General features: G+C 40.4%; 1 protein-coding gene across 1 annotated transcript in view; it reads left to right on the top strand.

The window, feature by feature from the left end:
• The window catches only part of RIC1 (RIC1 partner of RAB6A GEF complex), a 100,225-nt gene extending 79,129 nt beyond the window's left edge, over positions 1-21,096 (top strand). Inside the window, 9 exon segments of the mRNA XM_007450218.1 lie at positions 2,985-3,101; positions 3,593-4,321; positions 13,175-13,333; positions 13,416-13,552; positions 15,392-15,678; positions 16,539-16,730; positions 19,118-19,295; positions 19,450-19,638; positions 20,808-21,096. Of these exon segments, the coding sequence (XP_007450280.1) occupies positions 2,985-3,101; positions 3,593-4,321; positions 13,175-13,333; positions 13,416-13,552; positions 15,392-15,678; positions 16,539-16,730; positions 19,118-19,295; positions 19,450-19,638; positions 20,808-21,096 (2,277 nt within the window).

Raw genomic sequence — 21,096 nt, forward strand, 5'->3', positions numbered from 1 at the left:
AGGTCAATAAGTGGGGGGAAAAAAAAGATTCTTCTAAATAAGACTTTCGAGCTATAACAACGAAATGCATGCATAAGTTCATTTGTATCTTGATTCAAATAGGCTATATATAAAAAGACACTGTTGAAACAATTTGCAGTATTTAAATGTGAACTGAGGAATAGTTGTAAGTTTTATTACATTTAGATGTGATATTGGCGTTGTGATTATATAAGCAAATATCCATATATTTTAGAGATGCCTATTAAATGTATGGGGTAAAATGGCATGGTATCTTTTAAAATGCTTTGGCAAAGTAAGTAAAAAGAAAAGAGGGATAGGTGGAGCAAACCTTGATAGTTGTGAATCTGGATGATGGGAATAAGGGGGGGCTGTTTGTTGTACATTTTACATACTTTTGATCATGTTTGAAGTTGTCACATTAGAAAAAAAAGGAGGACTCCTTGTATATCCTAGATACTACTATTAGGCAATCAGTGGCATCAGTAATACTGGGTGCCCCATTTTAACAGGGCCCTTTACAAAGAGGAGATACTTAACTTGGTAAAGAGCAGATTAAGAAATAAGTTGAAATATAATAGGAAATAGACTGATTACATCTTGCACAGAGGGAAGACCAAGATTTAAAGCAAAGCAAGTCTTGATTTAACAACAAAAAACTAGCAGTAAGAACTGTTCAGCAGTAAGGTGGCCTTCACTCAGGAGAGAGGTGAGCACCTTGTCTCTGAAGCTCCCAATGAGAATTATCTACCAGGGATTTTTTAGGGTAAGAGATGGTATGTTGGGTTCCTTCAAATGTAGGATTTTGAGGATACATGTAGTCCCTGCTTGTATGTTACAGTCAGTTTCTGAAAAGTTCATGAAAGTTGCCTGAGAGGGCTGTCCTGGTCACCTGTTCTTACGTATTGTAATATTATCAGTGGAAAATGTTGACTGCATGTAGAGCTGAAGGAGAAAAAAGAATTGTGCTTTTTAAAAAAAATGAGGTAGTATAAAATGTAGTGGTGAATTTACCATCTTAAAACTTAAAAGTGGTCATTATGAACATTAATCAGATTTTAGTGAACTTCAGTAAATGTTCTTTTAGGTCTTTTGAAGTGTTTGAGGAGTTTGTCCCTATGCCAGTCCCGAAGCAGTCATATTGTTTGATTCTTGGCATTGCATATTCATTTTCCTTTTTCCTCTACTCTCTAGTGCTTATAATTCCCACATAGCTTTTAAATTCCATTTTTCCTTCTCTTACCTCCAAGTTATTTGCTTTTTCTCGTGTGTTAGGACAGATGTTCAATTTTTAGTTTTCATGTCATTATGTGCTAAGTGGGGAAATGAAGATTTCTTTCCAAATAAAATTCTTGAGTTTTGTGACAGTTGCTTGGAGATTTTGTAGGGTTATTTTTTAAATTCCTACTTTGTAAATTAACAGCAGGTCATATCATGCTTACTGCCTACCTGGATATGATCTAAAGCACAAAAGAATAACGAAGTCTGTGGGTATTCTGTACCCTTTTGTCATTTCTTTATACACAATCCCTTGTGTCTTAGAGCAGTGCAAAAGAGCATTTCATATATCTGAGTATTTTTTGCAAGTAGAATACATAGGGTGATGGTTGTTTTCTTTACCAAACCCTAAATGATATCGGCAGCTTAAATTCATCCAGCCAGCAAGAGTCAAAACTGGGACATAATCCATGTCTTCTGAATAATCATCCTTTCCTTCTTAAAACTCTTTCCTTCTCTGGTCTGTGACATTATGCTCTATTTCTCTTCTTGCCTTCAAAACCTTAGACAATGGCCCTCTGCTCTTTTGCCTCCCATATACTTTGCCTCAGAAAACTCATCGGTTCCCTTCAGCTTACCAGCTTTGCCTTTATGGTTATGATTCTGGTATTCATCTCCAGTTTAGTCATTTCTCACAACGTTTTTACTTGAAAGTCTTAAGATTCTTTCTAATTTAAAATGGGCAATAGAAGGAAACTCTTCAGTTTCCCTTCCCTAAACTATATTCTCCTAACCTCTATCAGTGACAACTGCAACTTCTCTAGCACCTCGCCTAGATTCAATTCCCTGAAATCATCTTTGATTCAGCTTCCTTTTTCTACCCTTCATGTCTAGAATATAAGTAAGTTTTTGTTTTGTTTTGTTCTAATCAAAATGCTTTTTCCTCTTTACAAGTGAAAATGACTTGATGTCTGAGATGCATTTTAAAACAGTGCTCCTGAAACTTAAAGCTGGGTGATAGGGTTCAATGAAAATCATTATACTAGGTTCTCTACTTTGGGGTTTGATTGAAATTTTCCTTAATAAAAAGGCAGACTATTTCCTTCATTCTTGAAGTCACCACCCATGATATCTTCCTCTCCTCAGTAATCCATCCTGAATAACTCAGGATTTTTAATAACTCCCTTATTCAAGGACCATACATAGTGGCTTATTTCCTGCTGTATTTTTACCTGACTTTCCAAGCCCTCTTTGAAGGTCTGTTACCATCAGCATTTTTTCTCATAACATCCCTAATTTAGCCAGATTGTCCTCACTTTCCCAGAAGAACTATTTTATCCTACCTCTGTGTCATTTATATTGCATTCTTCAACTAAAGTACCAAGGCTTTTTCTCCCACCCGTGTATGTTAACCTCACCTTTCAAGTCCCACCTCATCCTTTAAGCCCTGTCTAGCTGTGCCTGCCAGGTCACCAGAGCGATGTCTCATTTTTATGAACTTCTGAAGGTCTTTTAGTTTTTCCAGGATAATTCAGCTCTGCCCTCAATTTTATGTTCACTTGCATTGTTCATTAACTACATTGTGTTAAGCTTGTTCTACCCTAGCCAGACAGCTTGTTGTACTTCCACAGAGCCTAGCAGAATGACTGTACATAGTACACACTCAATATTGTTGTTTGCTTAAACTGTAAACCTTACGCATTGGCGGGGGAAATGCTGAAAACATACCTATTAATTTTTATAAATACAATTTATTTTTCTTTCAGGCTCGTGATGCAGAGAGCATTATGCTAAATCTTGCAGGACAGCTCATCATGATGCAGAGGGACAGATCAGGCCCTCAGATCCGGGAGAAGGACAGTAACCCTAACCAAAGGAAACTTGTGAGTAAAGTGCAAGTCATTTAAAACGTTAAGAATGTATGGGAGGAGGATGAAGGAATAAAAGAATTTAAGAGGAGAGTATTATCTTGTGATTTGGAAAGTGAGTAAGTACATAAAATAAGTCTTAAGCCTCTGGGTACAAGACTGTTTGTGAAGGGTGGAAGATGAGGTCCTAAAATGATAATAAAATGCTCTGTATGCCGGATGTTACTGCTTAGGCATTATTATTTACAAATTCTAATGGAAAAACAGGATAAATTGGTAAAGTTCCTTGGGGTGGGGGGGTGTTCTTTTGGGGTTTTTTTAGATTTAAATACACATACTTTGAAAGTCAGGGTACTATTATTAACTCTGACTCTAAATAAATTCCCCTAATTTTCCCCGAAGTTTATACTTTCATTTTGAAAGATTTGGGAAACTAGTACCTAGGAAAACTTAGGAATCTACAGATTTAATAGGGAAAAAACTGATTTCTGTCTCTCCTTCTCCAGCTGCCATTCTGTCCTCCTGTTGTACTAGCCCAGTCTGTTGAAAATGTCTGGACCACGTGTCGAGCAAATAAACAAAAGCGTCACCTTTTGGAGGCCCTCTGGCTGAGCTGTGGAGGTTCAGGGATGAAAGTCTGGCTCCCTCTCTTCCCTAGGGATCACCGTAAGCCCCATTCCTTCTTGTCCCAGCGGATCATGCTGCCTTTCCACATAAATATCTACCCCCTGGCTGTTCTGTTTGAAGATGCATTAGTCCTTGGTGCTGTCAATGACACTGTACTCTATGATTCCTTGTATACTCGGAACAGTGCTAGGGAACAGCTGGAGGTGCTCTTCCCTTTCTGTGTTGTGGAGAGAACCTCTCAGATCTACCTCCACCACATTCTACGTCAGCTGCTGGTGAGGAACCTTGGGGAACAAGCCTTGCTCTTAGCCCAGTCCTGTGCCGCGTTACCTTACTTTCCTCACGTGCTGGAGCTCATGCTCCATGAAGTGCTGGAAGAAGAAGCTACCTCACGGGAGCCCATTCCCGACCCTCTGCTTCCCACTGTGGCAAAATTTATCACCGAGTTCCCACTCTTCCTGCAGACAGTTGTTCATTGTGCCAGGAAGACTGAATATGCCCTGTGGAATTACCTTTTTGCAGCCGTTGGAAACCCCAAGGACTTGTTTGAGGAATGTTTGATGGCTCAGGATTTGGATACTGCTGCCTCGTACCTTATTATTTTACAGGTAACAGTTCTCTTCTTACAAAGGTATAAGAATTATTGAGCATAAACCTAGAGGAAAAGGAAGGCAAATGTCCTGTGTTGGCACTGTGATTGTGTTTAAAGAACTATTACAGTCATGTTTTCTGTTCTTTTTTTTTTTTTTTTTTTTTGTGGTATGCGGGCCTGTCACTGCTGTGGCCTCTCCCGCTGCGGAGCAGAGGCTCCAGACACACAGGCCCAGCGGCCATGGCTCACGGGCCCAGCCGCGCCACGGCATGCGGGATCATCCCGGACCAGGGCAGAAACCCGCATCCCCTGCATCGGCAGGCGGACTCTCAACCACTGCGCCACCAGGGAAGCCCAAAATTAAATACTTTTTTTGTATGTTTTGTTTTGTTTTTGCGGTACGCGGGCCTCTCACTATTGTGGCCTCTCCCATTGCGGAGTACAGGCTCCGGATGTGCAGGCTCAGCGGCCATGGTTCACGGGCCCAGCCACTCCGTGGCATGTGGGATCTTCCTGGACCGGGGCACAAACCTGTGTTCCCTGCATTGGCAGGCAGACTCTCAACCACTGCGCCACCAGGGAAGCCCTTTTTTTTGTTTTTAACATCTTTATTTGAGTATAATTGCTCTATAATGGTGTTAGTTTCTGCTTTATAACAAAGTGAATCAGTTATACATATACATATGTTCCCATACCTCTTCCCTCTTGCATCTCCCTCCCTCCCACCCCCTCATCCCACCCCTCTAGGTGGTCACAAAGCACTGAACTGATGTCCCTGTGCCATGTGGCTGCTTCCCACTAGCTATCTATTTTACGTTTGGTAGTGTATATATGTCCATGGCACTCTCTCACTTTGTCACAGCTTACCCTTTCCCCTCCCCATATCCTCAAGTCCATTCTCTAGTAGGTCTGTGTCTTTATTCCTGTTTCACCCCTAGGTTCTCATTGACATTTTTTTCTTAAATTCCATATATATGTGTTAGCATATGGTATTTGTCTCTCTCTTTCTGACTTACTTCACTCTGTATGACAGGCTGTAGGTCCATCCACCTCACTACAAATAACTCAATTTCGTTTCTTTTTATGGCTGAGTATTATTCCATTGTATATATGTGCCACATCTTCTTTATCCATTCATCGGATGATGGATACTTAGGTTGCTTCCATCTCCTGGCTATTGTAAATAGAGCTGCAATGAACATTTTGGTAAATGACTCTTTTTGAATTATGGTTTTCTCAGGGTATATGCCCAGTAGTGGGATTGCTGGGTCATATGGTAGTTCTACTTGTAGTTTCTTTAGGAACCTCCATACTGTCCTCCACAGTGGCTGTATCAATTTACATTCCCACCAACAGTGTAAGAGGGTTCCCTTTTCTCCACACCCTCTCCAGCATTTATTGTTTCTAGATTTTTTGATGGTGGCCATTCTGACTGGTATGAGATGATATCTCATTGTAGTTTTGATTTGCATTTCTCTAATGATTAGTGATGTTGAGCATTCTTTCATGTGTTTGTTGGCAGTCTGTATATCTTCTTTGGAGAAATGTCTATTTAGGTCTTCTGCCCATTTTGGGATTGGGTTGTTTCTTTTTTTGTTATTGAGCTGCATGAGCTACCTGTAAATTTTGGAGATTAATCCTTTGTCAGTTGATTAATTTGCAAATATTTTCTCCCATTCTGAGGGTTGTCTTTTGGTCTTGTTTATGGTTTCCTTTGCTGTGCAAAAGCTTTGAAGTTTCATTAGGTCCCATTTGTTTATTTTTGTTTTTATCTCCATTACTCTAGGAGATGGGTCAAGAAGGATCTTGCTGTGATTTATGTCATAGAGTGTTCTGCCTATGTTTTCCTCTAAGAGTTTGATAGTTTCTGGCCTTACATTTAGGTCTTTAATCCATTTTGAGCTTATTTTTGTGTATGGTGTTAGGGAGTGATCTAATCTCATACTTTTACATGTACCTATCCAATTTTCCCAGCACCACTTATTGAAGAGGCTGTCCCTTCTCCACTTAGTATATAGGAATGCCAGAGATTTCTGTGCATTAATTTTGTATCCTGCTACTTTACCAAATTCATTGATTAGCTCTAGTAGTTTTCTGGTAGCATCTTTAGGATTCTCTATGTATAGTATCATGTCATCTGCAAACAGTGACAGCTTTACTTCTTCTTTTCCGATTTGGATTCCTTTTATTTCCTTTTCTTCTCTGATTGCTGTGGCTAAAACTTCCAAAACTATGTTGAATAAGAGTGGTGAGAGTGGGCAACCTTGTCTTGTTCCTGACCTTAGTGGAAATGCTTTCAGTTTTTCGCCATTGAGGATGATGTTGGCTGTGGGCTTGTCATATACGGCCTTTATTATATTGAGGAAAGTTCCCTCTACACCTACTTTCTGCAGGGTTTTTATCATAAATGGGTGTTGAATTTTGTCAAAAGCTTTCTCTGCATCTATTGAGATGATCATATGGATTTTCTCCTTCAATTTGTTAATATGGTGTATCACGTTGATTGATTTACGTATATTGAAGGATCCTTGCATTCCTGGAATAAACCCCACTTGATCATGGTGTGTGATCCGTTTAATGTGCTGTTGGATTCTGTTTGCTAGTATTTTGTTGAGGATTTTTGCATCTATGTTCATCAGTGATACTGTCCTGTAGTTTTCTTTTTTTGTGACATCTTTGTCTGGTTTTGGTATCAGGGTGATGGTGGCCTCGTAGAATGAGTTTGGGAGCGTTCCTTCCTCTGCTATATTTTGGAAGAGTTTGAGAAGGATAGGTGTTAGCTCTTCTCTAAATGTTTGATAGAATTCGCCTGTGAAGCCATCTGGTCCTGGGCTTTTGTTTGTTGGTAGATTTTTAATCACAGTTTCAATTTCAGTGTTTGTGATTGGTCTGTTCATATTTTCTATTTCTTCCTGATTCAGTCTTGGTAGTTTGTGCATTTCTAAGAATTTGTCCATTTCTTCCAGATTGTCCATTTCATTGGCATAGAGTTGCTTGTAGTAATCCCTCATGATCTTTTGTATTTCTGCAGTGTCAGTTGTTACTTCTCCTTTTTCATTTCTAATTCTATTGATTTGAGTCTTCTCCCTTTTTTTCTTGATGAGTCTGGCTAATGGTTTATCAATTTTTTTTATCTTCTCAAAGAACCAGCTTTTAGTTTTATTGATCTTTGCAATTGTTTCCTTTATTTCTTTTTCATTTATTTGTGATTTGATCTTTATGATTTCTTTCCTTCTACTGACTTTGGGTTTTTGTTTTTGTTTTTTGCGGTACGTGGGCCTCTCACTGTTGTGGCCTCTCCCGTTGTGGAGCATAGGCTCCGGACGCGGAGGCCCAGCGGCCATGGCTCACAGGCCCAAATGCTCCGTGGCATGTGGGATCTTCCCGGATCAGGGCACAAACCCATGTCCCCTGCATTGGCAGGCGGACTCCCAACCACTGCACCACCAGGGAAGCCCAACTTTGGGGTTTTTTTGGTTCTTCTTTCTCTAATTGCTTTAGGTGCAAGGTTAGGTTGTTTATTTGAGATGTTTCCTGTTTCTTAAGGTAGGATTGTATTGCTATAAACTTCCCTCTTAGAACTGCTTTTGCTGCATCCCATAGGTTTTGGGTCGTTGTGTCTCCATTGTCATTTGTTTCTAGGTATTTTTTGATTTCCTCTTCGATTTCTTCAGTGATCACTTCGTTCTTAAGTAGTGTATTGTTTAGCCTCCATGTGTTTGTATTTTTTACAGATCTTTTCCTGTAATTGATATCTAGTGTCATAGAGTTGTGGTCAGAAAAGGTACTTGATACAATTTCAGTTTTCTTAAATTTAGCAAGGCTTGATTTGTGACCCAAGATATGATCTCTCCTGGAGAATGTTCCATGAGCGCTTGAGAAAAATGTGTATTCTGTTGTTTTTGGATGGAATGTCCTATAAATATCAGTTAAGTCCATCTTGTTTAGTGTATCATTTAAAGCTTGTGTTTCCTTATTTATTTTCATTTTGGATGATCTGTCCATTGGTAAAAGTGGGGTGTTAAAGTCCCCTGCTATGACTGTGTTACTGTCAATTTCCCCTTTTATGGCTGTTAGTATTTGCCTTATGTATTGAGGTGCTCCTATGTTGGGCGCATAAATATTTACAATTGTTATATCTTCTTCTTGGATCGATCCCTTGATCATTATGTAGTGTCCTTCTTTGTCTCTTCTGATAGTCTTTATTTTCAAGTCTATTTTGTCTGATATGAGAATTGCTACTCCAGCTTTCTTTTGGTTTCCATTTGCATGGAATATCTTTTTCCATCCCCTCACTTTTCAGTCTGTATGTGTCCCTAGGTCTGAAGTGGGTCTCTTGTAGACAGCATATATATGGGTCTTGTTTTTGTATGCATTCAGCCAGTCTGTGTCTGTTGGTGGGAGCTTTTAATCCGTTTACATTTAAGGTAATTATCGATACGTATGTTCCTATTCCCATTCTTTTAATTGTTTTGGGTTCGTTATTGTAGGTCTTTTCCTTCTCTTGTGTTTCTTGCCTAGAGAAGTTCCTTTAGCATTTGTTGTAAAGCTGGTTTGGTGGTGCTGAACTCTCTCAGCTTTTGCTTGTCTGTAAAGGTTTTAATTTCTCCATCAAATCTGAATGAGATCCTTGCTGGGTAGAGTAATCTTGGTTGTAGGTTTTTCTCCTTCATCACTTTAAATATGTCCTGCCACGCCCTTCTGGCTTGCAGAGTTTCTGCTGAGAGATCAGCTGTTAACCTTATGGGGATTCCCTTGTGTGGTATTTGTTGTTTTTCCCTTGCTGCTTTTAATATCTTTTCTTTGTATTTAATTTTTGACAGTTTGATTAATATGTGTCTTGACATGTTTCTCCTTGGATTTATCCTGTATGGGACTCTCTGTGCTTCCTCGACTTGATTAACTATTTCCTTTCCCAAATTAGGGAAGTTTTCAACTATAATCTCTTCAAATATTTTCTCAGTCCCTTCCTTTTTCTCTTCTTCTGGGACCCCTACAATTCGAATGTTGGTGCATTTAATGTTGTCCCAGAGGTCTCTGAGACTGTCCTCAGTTCTTTTCATTCTTTTTTCTTTATTCTGCTCTGCAGTAGTTATTTCCACTATTTTGTCTTCCAGGTCACTTATCCGTTCTTCTGCTTCAGTTATTCTGCTATTGATCCCTTCTAGAGCATTTTTAATTTCATTTATTGTGTTTTTCATCATTGCTTGTTTCCTCTTTAGTTTTTCGAGGTCCTTGTTAAATGTTTCTTGCATTTTCTCTATTCTATTTCCAAGATTTTGGATCATCTTTACTATCATTATTCTGAATTCTTTTTTAGGTAGATTGCCTATTTCCTCTTCATTTGTTAGGTCTGGTGGGTGTTTATCTTGCTCCTTCATCTGCTGTGTGTTTTTCTGTCTTTTCAGTTTGCTTGTCTTAGTGTGTTTAGGATCTCCTTTTTGCAGGCTGCAGGTTTGTAGTTCCCGTTGTTTTTGGTGTCTGTCCCCAGTGGCTAAGGTTGGTTCATTGGGTTGTGTAGGCTTCCTGGTGGAGGGGACAAGTGCCTGTGATCTGGTGGATGAGGCTGGATCTTGTCTTGCTGGTGGGCAGGTCCACATCTGGTGGTGTGTTTTGGGGTGTCTGTGGACTTACTATGATTTTCGGCATCCTCTCTGCTAATGGGTGGGGTTGTGTTCCTGTCTTGCTGGTTGTTTGGCATAGGGTGTCCAGCACTGTAGCTTTCTGGTTGTTGAGTGAAGCTGGGTGTTGGTGTTGAGATGGAAATCTCTGGGAGATTTTCGCTGTTTGATATTACATGGAGCTGGGAGGTCTCTTGTGGACCAGTGTCCTGAAGTTGGCTCTCCCACCTCAGAGGCACAGCACTAACTCCTGGCTGCAGCACCAAGAGACTTTCATCCACACGGCTCAGAATAAAAGGGAGAAAAAGTAGAAAGAAAGAAAGAAAGAAAGAAAGAAAGAGGATAAAATAAAATAAAATAAGATAAAATAAATGTTATTAAAATAAAAAATAATTATTAAGGAAAATATTTTTTTAAGTAGAAAACAAAAAAAAACGGGCAGACAGAACCCTAGGACAAATGGTGAAAGCAAAGCTATACAGACAAAATCTCACACAAAAGCATACACATACACACTCACAAAAAGAGGAAAAGGGGAAAAAATAATATATCTTGCTCTCAAAGTCCACCTCCTCAATTTGGGATGTTTCGTTGTCTATTCATGTATTCCACCAGTGCAGGGTACATCAAGTTGATTGTGGAGCTTTAATCCGCTGCTTCTGGGGCTACTGGGAGAGATTTCCCTTTCTCTTCTTTGTTCGCACAGCTCCTGGGGCTCAGCTTTGGATTTGGCCCCGCCTCTGCGTGTTGGTCGCCGGAGGGCGTCTGTTCTTCGCTCAGACAAGACAGGGTTAAAGGAGCAGCTACGTCGGGGGCTCTGGCTCACTCAGGCCCGGGGGAGGTAGGGGTATGGATGTGGGCCGAGCCTGCGGTGGCAGAGGCCAGTATGACGTTGCACCGGCCTGAGGCGCGCCGTGCGTTCTCCCGGGGGAGTTGTCCCTGGATCCCGGGACCCTGGCAGTGGCGGGCTGCACAGGCTCCCCGGAAGGGGGATTTGGATAGTAACCTGTGCTCACACACAGGCTTCTTGATGGTGGCAGCAGCTGCCTTAGCCTCTCATGCCCGTCTCTGGGATCCGCTGACAGCCGCGGCTCGCGCCCGTCTCTGGAGCTTCTTTAAGCAGCGCTCTTAATCTCCTCTCCTCGCGCACCAGGAAACAGAGGGAAGAAAAAGTCTCTTTCCTCTTCGGCAGCTCCAGACTTTTTCCCGGACTCCCTCCGGCTAGCCGTGGCACACTAGCCCCCTTCAGGCTGTGTTCACACCGCCAACCCCAGTCCTCTCCCTGGGATCCGACCTCCAAAGCCCGAGCCTCAGCTCCCAGCCCTGCCCATCCCGGCGGGTGAGCAGACAATCCTCTCGGGCTGGTGAGTGCTGGTCGGCACCGATCCTCTGTGCGGGAATCTCTCCGCTCTGCCCTCCGCACCCCTGTGGCTGTGCTCTCCCCCGCGGCTCCGAAGCTCCCCGCTCCGCCTCCCGCAATCTCTGCCCGAGAAGGGGCTTCCTAGTGTGTGGAAACCTTTCCTCCTTCACAGCTCCCTCCCACTGGTGCAGGTCCCGTCCCTATTCTTTTGTCTCTGTTTATTCTTTTTTCTTTTGCCCTACCCAGGTACGTGGGGGGTTTCTTGCCTTTTGGGAGGTCTGAGGTCTTCTGCCAGCGTTCAGTAGGTGTTCTGTAGGAGTTGTTCCACGTGTAGATGTATTTCTGATGTATCTGTGGGGAGGAAGGTGATGTCTGTGTCTTATTCTTTGCCATCTTCCCCCTCTCCTCCTCTGTTCAGTTTTTATCTGTCCTTTTGAAGATCTCAATCTTATCATATGATGGCAGAAAATTTCTTTACTATCATAAAGTAACATTGCAGGGTTATGTTTTTTTAATCCTGTTTATCCATAAATAGGCCTAAAACAAATTAATGAGTTTACAGTATTTTGAATAATACTGAAGAAGTGTATGTATACATACATGTATATACATATAATATATCATAGTACATATAATTATATTACATAAGATTATTGAAATATTATGTAAGAAACATAATAAAGAATTATTTTGAATATCAGTGGGTTTGTCTGAGCTCTGCACAATAATCTCTCCTTATAGTGTGGAATTGCTGAGGGGACTCTGATTAGAATGTGGGTTACAACAGAGTACCTTACGTTAGGCTCCCCATAGCAAGCAGGGCAGACCCAAACCTGCCGCAGTAATTACACAGTTTTTCTCAAAATAATGGGTTCTTTGAGACTCCTGAAAATTTGTTTCATTATACATTTGACAAAAGGGCTTGATAGTTTGCTTTCCTATTAGTCTGATGTGAATTTGCTAGGTTACATTTAAAAGTTCTTTAAAATTACTGCAGAGTTGTTTTCATTGATTAAAGAAGCTAACCATAAACCTGGTTTGAAATTCTGCCTGAAGCAGTTTTCCTGTCAGTTTATTTGCTTCATGGCAACTGATTGAAACCAGAGGGGATATTCGGGCAGAAGCTGAGTGGCCCTGAGATTCTGTGATTCCTTGGGTATTCTTAAAAGGCCACACAGTCATAAAAACAAACAGTAAATGCAGCTGTTTTTTGTTTTAGGTCACTCCTTAGACTTTGAGTGATCTCCCAAGCAATGGAATTAGAAACTTGATCAGAATTCCTAAGTTGCTGTGGATTGGCAGATAATAATTACAGTTGAACTTGCCTGTTAGGCACCTTTCCATGAAGGCCAAGGCAAGCAGCAAGTTTAAATTTGTAAAAAAATTACAGAGAATGCTCATTGTGTAGCACGACTACATACTATTGCCTAAAGCAAAGATTTTTTTTTAGTCACATTCTCAGAAAACTGTCTGTCGCAGGAAATAGACCTGAGCTTTTTTGGAGTCAGGGAGACAAATTTATATTCTTTTCTGTTGATCTTCAACAGTTATTTAACTCAGTTTTCTCATCTGTAAAATGGGAATGATACACATATTTTGAGAGTCATTAGGAGAAATGAAAGAATATGTAAGGTTTATGTAAGATATCTGGCAATAATGGGAGTTCAAGAAATCATAAATTATATTACACCAGCAGAGTATTTGCCTCACTTTTCCTTATATGGTACTTTTTAATGCTTCTTTTAATTTTACTGTTAAACTATCCCCATTGTTGTAGCTGCATTACTTCTCTGGGTTTAGGGAAACATGGAGATAAAGAATTGCTTATACCTTCCCAAGTCATTTGTAGTATAAAATGAATTCTTGTATTCCTTGGTTGTTTTTCTAGAACATGGAAGTACCAGCAGTAAGTAGGCAGCATGCCACCCTTCTGTTCAACACAGCCCTGGAACAAAGCAAGTGGGACCTGTGTCGACACATGATTTGATTTCTTAAAGCCATTGGCTCTGGAGAATCTGAGACACCTCCATCCACACCTACAGCTCAGGTTAGTTGCAGAATTGCACAGCTTCTCTAGGCCATTACACCCACGTGGCATCTTCCTCTAACTGTACGGTGTGTAATCATAGGAACCCAGTTCAAGTGGTGGATTTGAGTTCTTCAGGAATCGAAGCATCAGTTTATCCCAGTCAGCTGAAAATGTTCCTGCTAGTAAATTCAGCTTACAGAAAACACTAAGTATGCCGTCTGGCCCTTCTGGAAAAAGGTAAAAGAATGAAGAGCCGTTACTGGTTTTAGGGCATTCTGCAACACATTGCATTTCAGGGTGTTTTTAAAATTGCATCTTGGGAAAACAACTGTTTGATCCAATTGCAATTCCTTTTTACATTCCCAAAAGGCTTCTTTTTTTTCTTTCTCCAAAGTTCACTTCTTTTTTCTTTGTACAGTTTCTGCCCTTTGTACTGGAGTAGATCTTGGTGTGCCCATGCTAAATGCCACTAACTTTAAATTACCTCTGATAATAGAGGACCAGAATAAAAAGGAAGATAGATAAGTCTGCAGATAATTCAAAAGCCTTCTTACAGGGCTTCCCTGGTGGCGCAGTGGTTGAGAGTCCGCCTGCCGATGCAGGGGATGCGGGTTCGTGCCCTGGTCCAGGAAGATCCCACATGCCGCGGAGCGGCTGGGCCCGTGAGCCATGGCCGCTGAGCCTGCGCGTCCGGAGCCTGTGCTCCGCAATGCTAGAGGCCACAACAGTGAGAGGCCCGCGTACCGCAAAAAAAAAAAAAAAGCCTTTTTACAGTCAGCAGTTTTACCCTTCTTTCCAACTGTACCTCTTGACAAAAAGTAAAATTTAGTTCTCATGTACTTGACTCTCCCGTGACTCTTTTGAGTGGAGAAGTCATTAAACGGTGGAAGCCAAAAAGAAGTGTATCCTGGAGCCTGAAACCTACATTACACATAGATGGGTTATTTCTCCTGAGAGGTAACTATGAACTCATACTGAACATTATAAAATAGAATTTCCTCTGTTTCGTGAGGTCCTTGTATTCCTTCCTGTGTTATTTGGTTCTGTGTGTATTCTTACTACAGTGTCTGACACGTAGTGAGAGCTTATTGAACATTTTTTATTGTGATGTTTTACTGCTTTTTCTTATCACAGCCATTAATACAGCCCCATTCCCAGCATGCGCGCGCGCGCGCACACACACACACACACACACACACACACACACACACAGACACACAGACACACAGTCATGGACTATAAACAAGTTAAAAGCAACCATGGAGGATTGTAAACAATTGCCAGGCAAACAGTAGCTTCTCAGCCATGCCCTGAATTTAAAAGTGCTGGCTAATATATACTAAGCACTCACTATGTGCTAGGCACAGTTCTAAGCATTTCCATGTGTAGGTCTTTCAGTCCTTACAACAGCTCCATATGGGTAGATACTGTTCCACATTACACAGGTGAAAAACAGAGGCCCAGAAAAATAAACTTGCTTTATGTTCGTACAACTAATGTGTGGCAGAGCCAAGATCTGAATCTAGGCAGTCCTGCTCCAATACTGCCTCTTGCTGAAAGCACCCCGTCACCCAGTGACCAGACCAGTTATACCACGTCAGTTCATGTGAATAAGGGACAATAGACTATATTTAGCAGTTAATTTTTAAAACGTTTTGTTTTTATGTGTCTGTAAAACTCACATTAAGAGACTTCATTTCACTGTGCTTCTCTCGCATTAGTTCCTTTGATCTGATCTTCCCTCTTTTCATTGGTCTTTTCAAATACAGCATTTATTTGCTCCCTTTCTTTCCTTTATCCAGCCACCATCCTTTTCCTGGTTTGACTTAGTCAGTCTCCTGTTCTTTCCTATTCTATGTTTTCATTATACAAATATGTTTTAAGAGGCTACTATGATCCAGGTGTTGTTTAATAGATTGTGGTATCACATGGAGAAGCCCTAATACTTTATCTTCAATCAGAATTAGATCTTAGATGTCTTACCTCCTTGTCAGCGTTTTCAGTGTTACTTCATAAAAGTATTTGAAGCCCTCCAGTGAAGATTGTTCTGTAGCTTTCTTGTGTTCCCACTTACAGATGGAGCAAAGACAGTGACTGTGCTGAGAACATGTATATTGATATGATGCTCTGGAGACATGCCCGGCGTCTCTTAGAAGAAGTTCGGCTAAAGGATCTCGGCTGCTTTGCAGCCCAGCTGGGCTTTGAACTAATTAGTTGGCTATGCAAGGAACGTACCCGAGCTGCCCGAGTAGACAACTTTGTGTTAGCCCTGAAGAGACTCCACAAAGATTTCCTGTGGCCACTTCCCATCATCCCAGCTTCTTCTCTCAGTTCTCCTTTCAAAAATGGAAAATACCGAACAGGTAATGTAGGCTTTGTGTTACTTGTACAGGGAGGATTGTATTTTGCTCCAGATATTTAGACTTTTTGCTGTTAGTTGATATTCAAGGAAGTCTTTTTATTCCAAGGTCAGAACAGATAAAAGCTAACTTTTTGTGCATCACTTGCAACATCCACCATTTGACGAAGGATGTAAATAAAGTAGAACGTATGTCTCTAGGTCTTATGACCTTGAAGTCTAATTTATAAATCCAGCCAATTGTTGTATCAGATGATCAGCAAGTTGAGCACTGAACATAGAAGCTTCCACATTTTTTTTTGTAGGAAGGAGTTATTAATCACAGACCTCAAAATAAGCTAAATTGTGACTTATCTGACAGGACTCATTCCAGAGAAATGGTAAAAATGCATCTTGAGAGCTTGGGCCATCTTCTAAATTAGGAGAGGACAAAGTGAAACTGTATTTTGATAAAAGAAAAAAGTTTTTTAGTTCAGGTCTTTTAAAGAAGACTGTTGTAATTATTATCACTTATGAAATTCAAACAAAAACCTTTATTATGGCATTTGGAAACTTCATGTCATGTTAAAACCAAGGGAAATCATTCAAAGATGAACAGAATAAAGTTTTGCCTAGTTCTAGTAAGATACATGATGATATAAGATGACTGACTGTTGGGTGGCGTTATATAGTCAGTCCATTCTGTTACAGTCCCACATCCCTGGTTCAGTGGATGGATAATGCAGTGTAGGGACAGTAATTAGCTCTGAACTTTTAGTATTTGGGGTTGGTGAGGGAAGAGAGGCTGAAAGAACTGAATTGGAAATGGTAGTGTGTGCACCTTTAATTCCCATTTTTTAATTTGTTTTTGGACCTACCTTGCAGTGGGAGAGCAGCTGTTAACGTCCCAGTCAGCTGACCCTTTTTTGAACCTTGAGATAGACGCTGGCATCTCTAATGTCCAACGAAGTCGGAGCTGGCTCGGCAACATTGGCCCCACGCATCATGAAATAGACACAGCCTCATCCCATGGACCACAGATGCAAGACGCCTTCCTTTCACCTTTATCTAATAAAGGTAGATATCATTTTAAACCCTAGCTCCTCTTCAGTTCCTGTGGAGGAAAGTTTATATGCTATAGCACTTCAGAGAGAGAGCTTCACTCTTTTCTTTCAAGATATGTCCTTGAGGATTAGCCATTTGTATCTGCTGGAGAGGTGGATAGTTACTAGAACAAGGCCATATTGGCCTTGACTATACTTTGCCATGTTTATTTAGATAAATGAAATAGGTAAATTCTCATTACAGCTCAGCACTAATAAATGAACCTTTGTAATCAACTTTGATGATACAGAAACACTAACTTTGAACCTCAAGTAAGCAAAATGTTACCCGTGTGTAAAGAATTCCACTCTTCTCATAGGTAGACCCATATCATAAAAAATTGTACGCAGTTATCTTCTATTTTTTTGTTTCACTGATACAAATTTATGGAAAATTTTTTTTCTCTTATAAATTCCTGCATGATATCCTTAATTTTGCCTCTTAGCCTTCAAAGCCTAAAATATTACTGCCTGACCCTTTATCAAAAAATGTGTGTCAGCTTCTGCAATTATAGTAATGGTTACAATACAGACTGAAGAAGTTTTAAAGTGGTTTATATAAGAACTTAAGTAGCAATTAGTCTGATTTTCTGGAGTTTTTTAATGGCCAGGCATTCACCTGATGTTTGATTTTCAGTGTGTCATCACTGTTACTGGAGCTTCTATGTGGAGAGGCATATAGCTGCCATGACTTTCTTTTTAAATTTTGGTAGAATACATGTAAAATTTACTGTCTTAACCATTTTTAAGTGTACAGTTCATTGGTATTAACCACATTATTGTTGTGCAACCAACCTGCAGAACTCTTAATTCTTTTCATCTTGCAAAACCAAAACTCTATACTCTGAATAACAGCTCCCCATCCCTCTCTCCCCCAACTCCTGGCAACTACCATTCTATTTTCTGTCTCTGTGTATTTGTCTTTTTGTGTCTGGCTTCTTCCACTTAGCATAATGTTCTCAAAGTTCATCCCTGTTGTAGCATGCATGGAAATTTCCTTTCTTTTTAAGGCTGAATAATATTCCATTATGTGTTTATACCACATTTTATCCATCCATCAGGGGACATTTGCATTGCTTCCACCTTTTGGTTAATTGTGAGTTATGCTATAATGAATGTGGGAGTACAGTGAACATGGGAGGTCTCTTAGAGACCCTACTTTCAATTCTTTTGGGTATATACCCAGAAGTAGGATTGACAGATCACATGGTAATTCTATTTTCAATTTTTTTCCCATAGCAGCTGCACCATTTTACATTCCTACCAACATTGGCAAGGATTCCAGTTTTGCCACATCCTCACCAACACTTATTTGCTGGTTTTGTTGATAGCAGCATCCTAATGGACGTGAGGTGGCATCATTGCTTTTTTTTTTAGAAAACTTTCTAAAGAGGTCACTTCATACATATTTAAAAAGGAGAAATAATAGTATAATGGATACCCTCCCCTCGGCCCCCACTCCAGTTATTACCAAGTCAGGAACGAATTTGTTTTATCCACTTGCCCCTTCCTGTATTATTGAACTAAATCCAAGACATGATATATTTTATCTGTGAACATTTCAGTATATATTTCTGAAGACTCTTCTTGAAAATAATGATAATCACACCATTAACATCTCTCTAAAAATTTAATAGTAATTCCTTAATACCATCAAATATCTAGTAAATATTCAAATTCCAACTGTTTTATAATGTCATAATTTTTTTATGGTTTGAATCAAGATCCAAATAAGATTCACACATTGTGATTATGTTTTTTAATTTTCTTTTTAGTGGTTGTTCCCCCTCCCCATTTCTCTTTTTTTTCCCCTTGCAGTTTATTCATTGAATAAACTTGCTTCTGTGGATTTTCTCATGATGTGGGTTTTAGGTTATTGCATCTTCATGGTTTAAACAGTTTCCTCTGTATTGTAAATTGGTAATTGAATCTAAAAACGTGATCGGGAATTCCCTGGCGGTCCAGTGGTTAGGACTTTGTACTCTCACTGCGAAGGGGGCCCAGGTTTAATCCCTGGTCAGGGAACTAAAATCCCACAAGCCGTGAAGCATGCCCCCAACTGCCACCCACTCCCCCCCAAAAAAAAGACAAATTATTGCTAGGTTTTTTTTTTTTTTCAGAGGTGGGCAAGACTACTTTTTAGGTAGTATGAAGGCACATAAGGCCTGGTTACCTCTCTAATAATTTTTTTTATATCTAGTATTATTAATGTAACATGGGAGTTTTAGTAGTGGATTTAATGCTTTGGTCTCAAAATCCTGAAGAGAAATCAACATCTGAGAGACAGCTAATATTTATAATGAAAGGAAAACATATTTTCTACATGAAGCTAGTTTGTAACTTTTGGCAATTCTTCATCAGGTGATGAATGCAGTATTGGTTCAGCCACAGACTTGACTGAAAGTAGCTCCATGGTGGATGGAGACTGGACAATGGTGGATGAAAATTTCTCCACACTCAGTTTAACTCAGTCAGACCTAGAGCACATCTCCATGGAGTTGGCAAGTAAAGGACCTCACAAATCCCAGGTTCAGCTTCGGTGAGTTTCTCAGCATTTTGAAAGCATAGAATGCCTACTCAGGATATTTGGGCAAATTGGGTACGGAGGCTACTTTCCCGATAATGATTGTCCTTATGTACATCTGTAGATCATTTTTAGCACCAGTCACTTGTGTTTCTGCTTATATATGTAGGTATTTGCTACACATCTTCATGGAGGCAGGATGTCTGGACTGGTGTGTTGTTATAGGCCTGATTCTCAGAGAATCCTCAATAATCAACCAGATTTTGGTTATTATACAATCTTCAGAGGTAGATGGAGAGATGTTACAGAACATAAAGACAGGGCTGCATGCTGTGGACAGATGGGCCTCTACAGATTGGTAAGTGCTAGTTTCATTAGGTTTGTTATCTTCACTGTCCTTTGGTGAATCCTGTCCTTTCACATTAAGGCTTAGTTCTGGTTCATTTATTTGGAGATTTTTTAGGTTGCTAGAAACAAAAACTCCTTTTGTATATTCATTTTAAAGGCTAGTTTCTTTAGTTACCATTTTATACCAATTTAGATGAGTAATATCCATTGAGATAGTGTTGGTCAGTGAATACATGTCACTGAGTCAAGACTGATGCAGTACAAATGATCTTAGAACTAGGGTGGAACTTGAGATTTTTAGTTCTGTCAAGTAGAAGGTAATAACCTAAAAACATCTGCTTGAGAAGATAAAAATTTAAGGTCTGTGTGAATTTAACATTCCATGGCAATTACTAACAAGCCCAAATTAAGAGTAGTGAATGAAGTTAAAAGAGCCTGGGATTCTACCCCTTTGTCACCAGTTATGTGTGGATTTGGGATTTCCCTTACTTGGGTCTAGTTTTCCTTAATTGGTAGATTCACTCATGTTAAATGTTCTCTGAAGGTCCTGTTTTTCAAGTCTAAAATCCTATCGGTGCTTAGATTATAGAATATGATTTTTAATCGTAATACTGGATAAAGAATATCAGTCTTTGCTCTTTGTGCTCACACTTACATTATGTGCTGCTCCCTCAGTGGTGGCCTTGGCACCTAAAAAGCCTTTCCTCCCGACCCTTCTGTGCCTCCTCCCCCCCCCCCCCCCCCCCGGGGCCCCCCTGCCAATACACACCCCGTACCTCATAGCCCTCCCGGATTTCACAGTTAGTCTCCTGGACTCAAGTCTCTTTCTCCTCCAATCCTCCATGTTGTTAATTTTATTTCAAAAACACAAATCTAATTACTTATATCACTTTAAAGCTTAGAACTTTAGTCTCAAAAAAAAATTAAATTCCTTAATGTCAGCTTTGAGACCCTCACATGCTAGTGGGATCGACCTTACTTTTCAGCATCATTTGCTGCATTCCCCCACTCCCACCCTAAAGACACAGGAATTATTTCCTAGGCATCCCCCCCCCCCCCCCCCCGCCACAGTCTCATTGACCTTACTATATCAGTGCTTAGTAGGAATTCATCCATAACATGCTATGGAGCCTTTTGAATGTGGCAGAGGAGAGCTAATTTCCTTTTTCTTCTACTTAGTCCTGGATATAAGCCATTTTTAAACATCATTAAGCCACAACTGCAGAAGCTCAGTGAGATAACAGAAGAGCAGGTCCAGCCTGAAGCCTTCCAGCCAATAACTGTGGGTAAGACTCCTGAACAGACTAGCCCCCGGGCAGAGGAGAACAGGAGCTCCTCCAGCCACGGGAGCATCCCCCAGGGCGAGGCTGGAGGTAGCAGTTTGGTCAGCCGGAAAGAGGAGGACACAACTCGAGCAGAGGAGGAGGAACCTTTTCAGGATGGGACTTACGACTGTTCTGTGTCCTAA

The sequence above is a fragment of the Lipotes vexillifer genome, unplaced genomic scaffold (assembly GCF_000442215.2).
Source record: "Lipotes vexillifer unplaced genomic scaffold, Lipotes_vexillifer_v1.1 scaffold1074, whole genome shotgun sequence".
Lineage (NCBI taxonomy): Eukaryota > Metazoa > Chordata > Mammalia > Artiodactyla > Lipotidae > Lipotes > Lipotes vexillifer.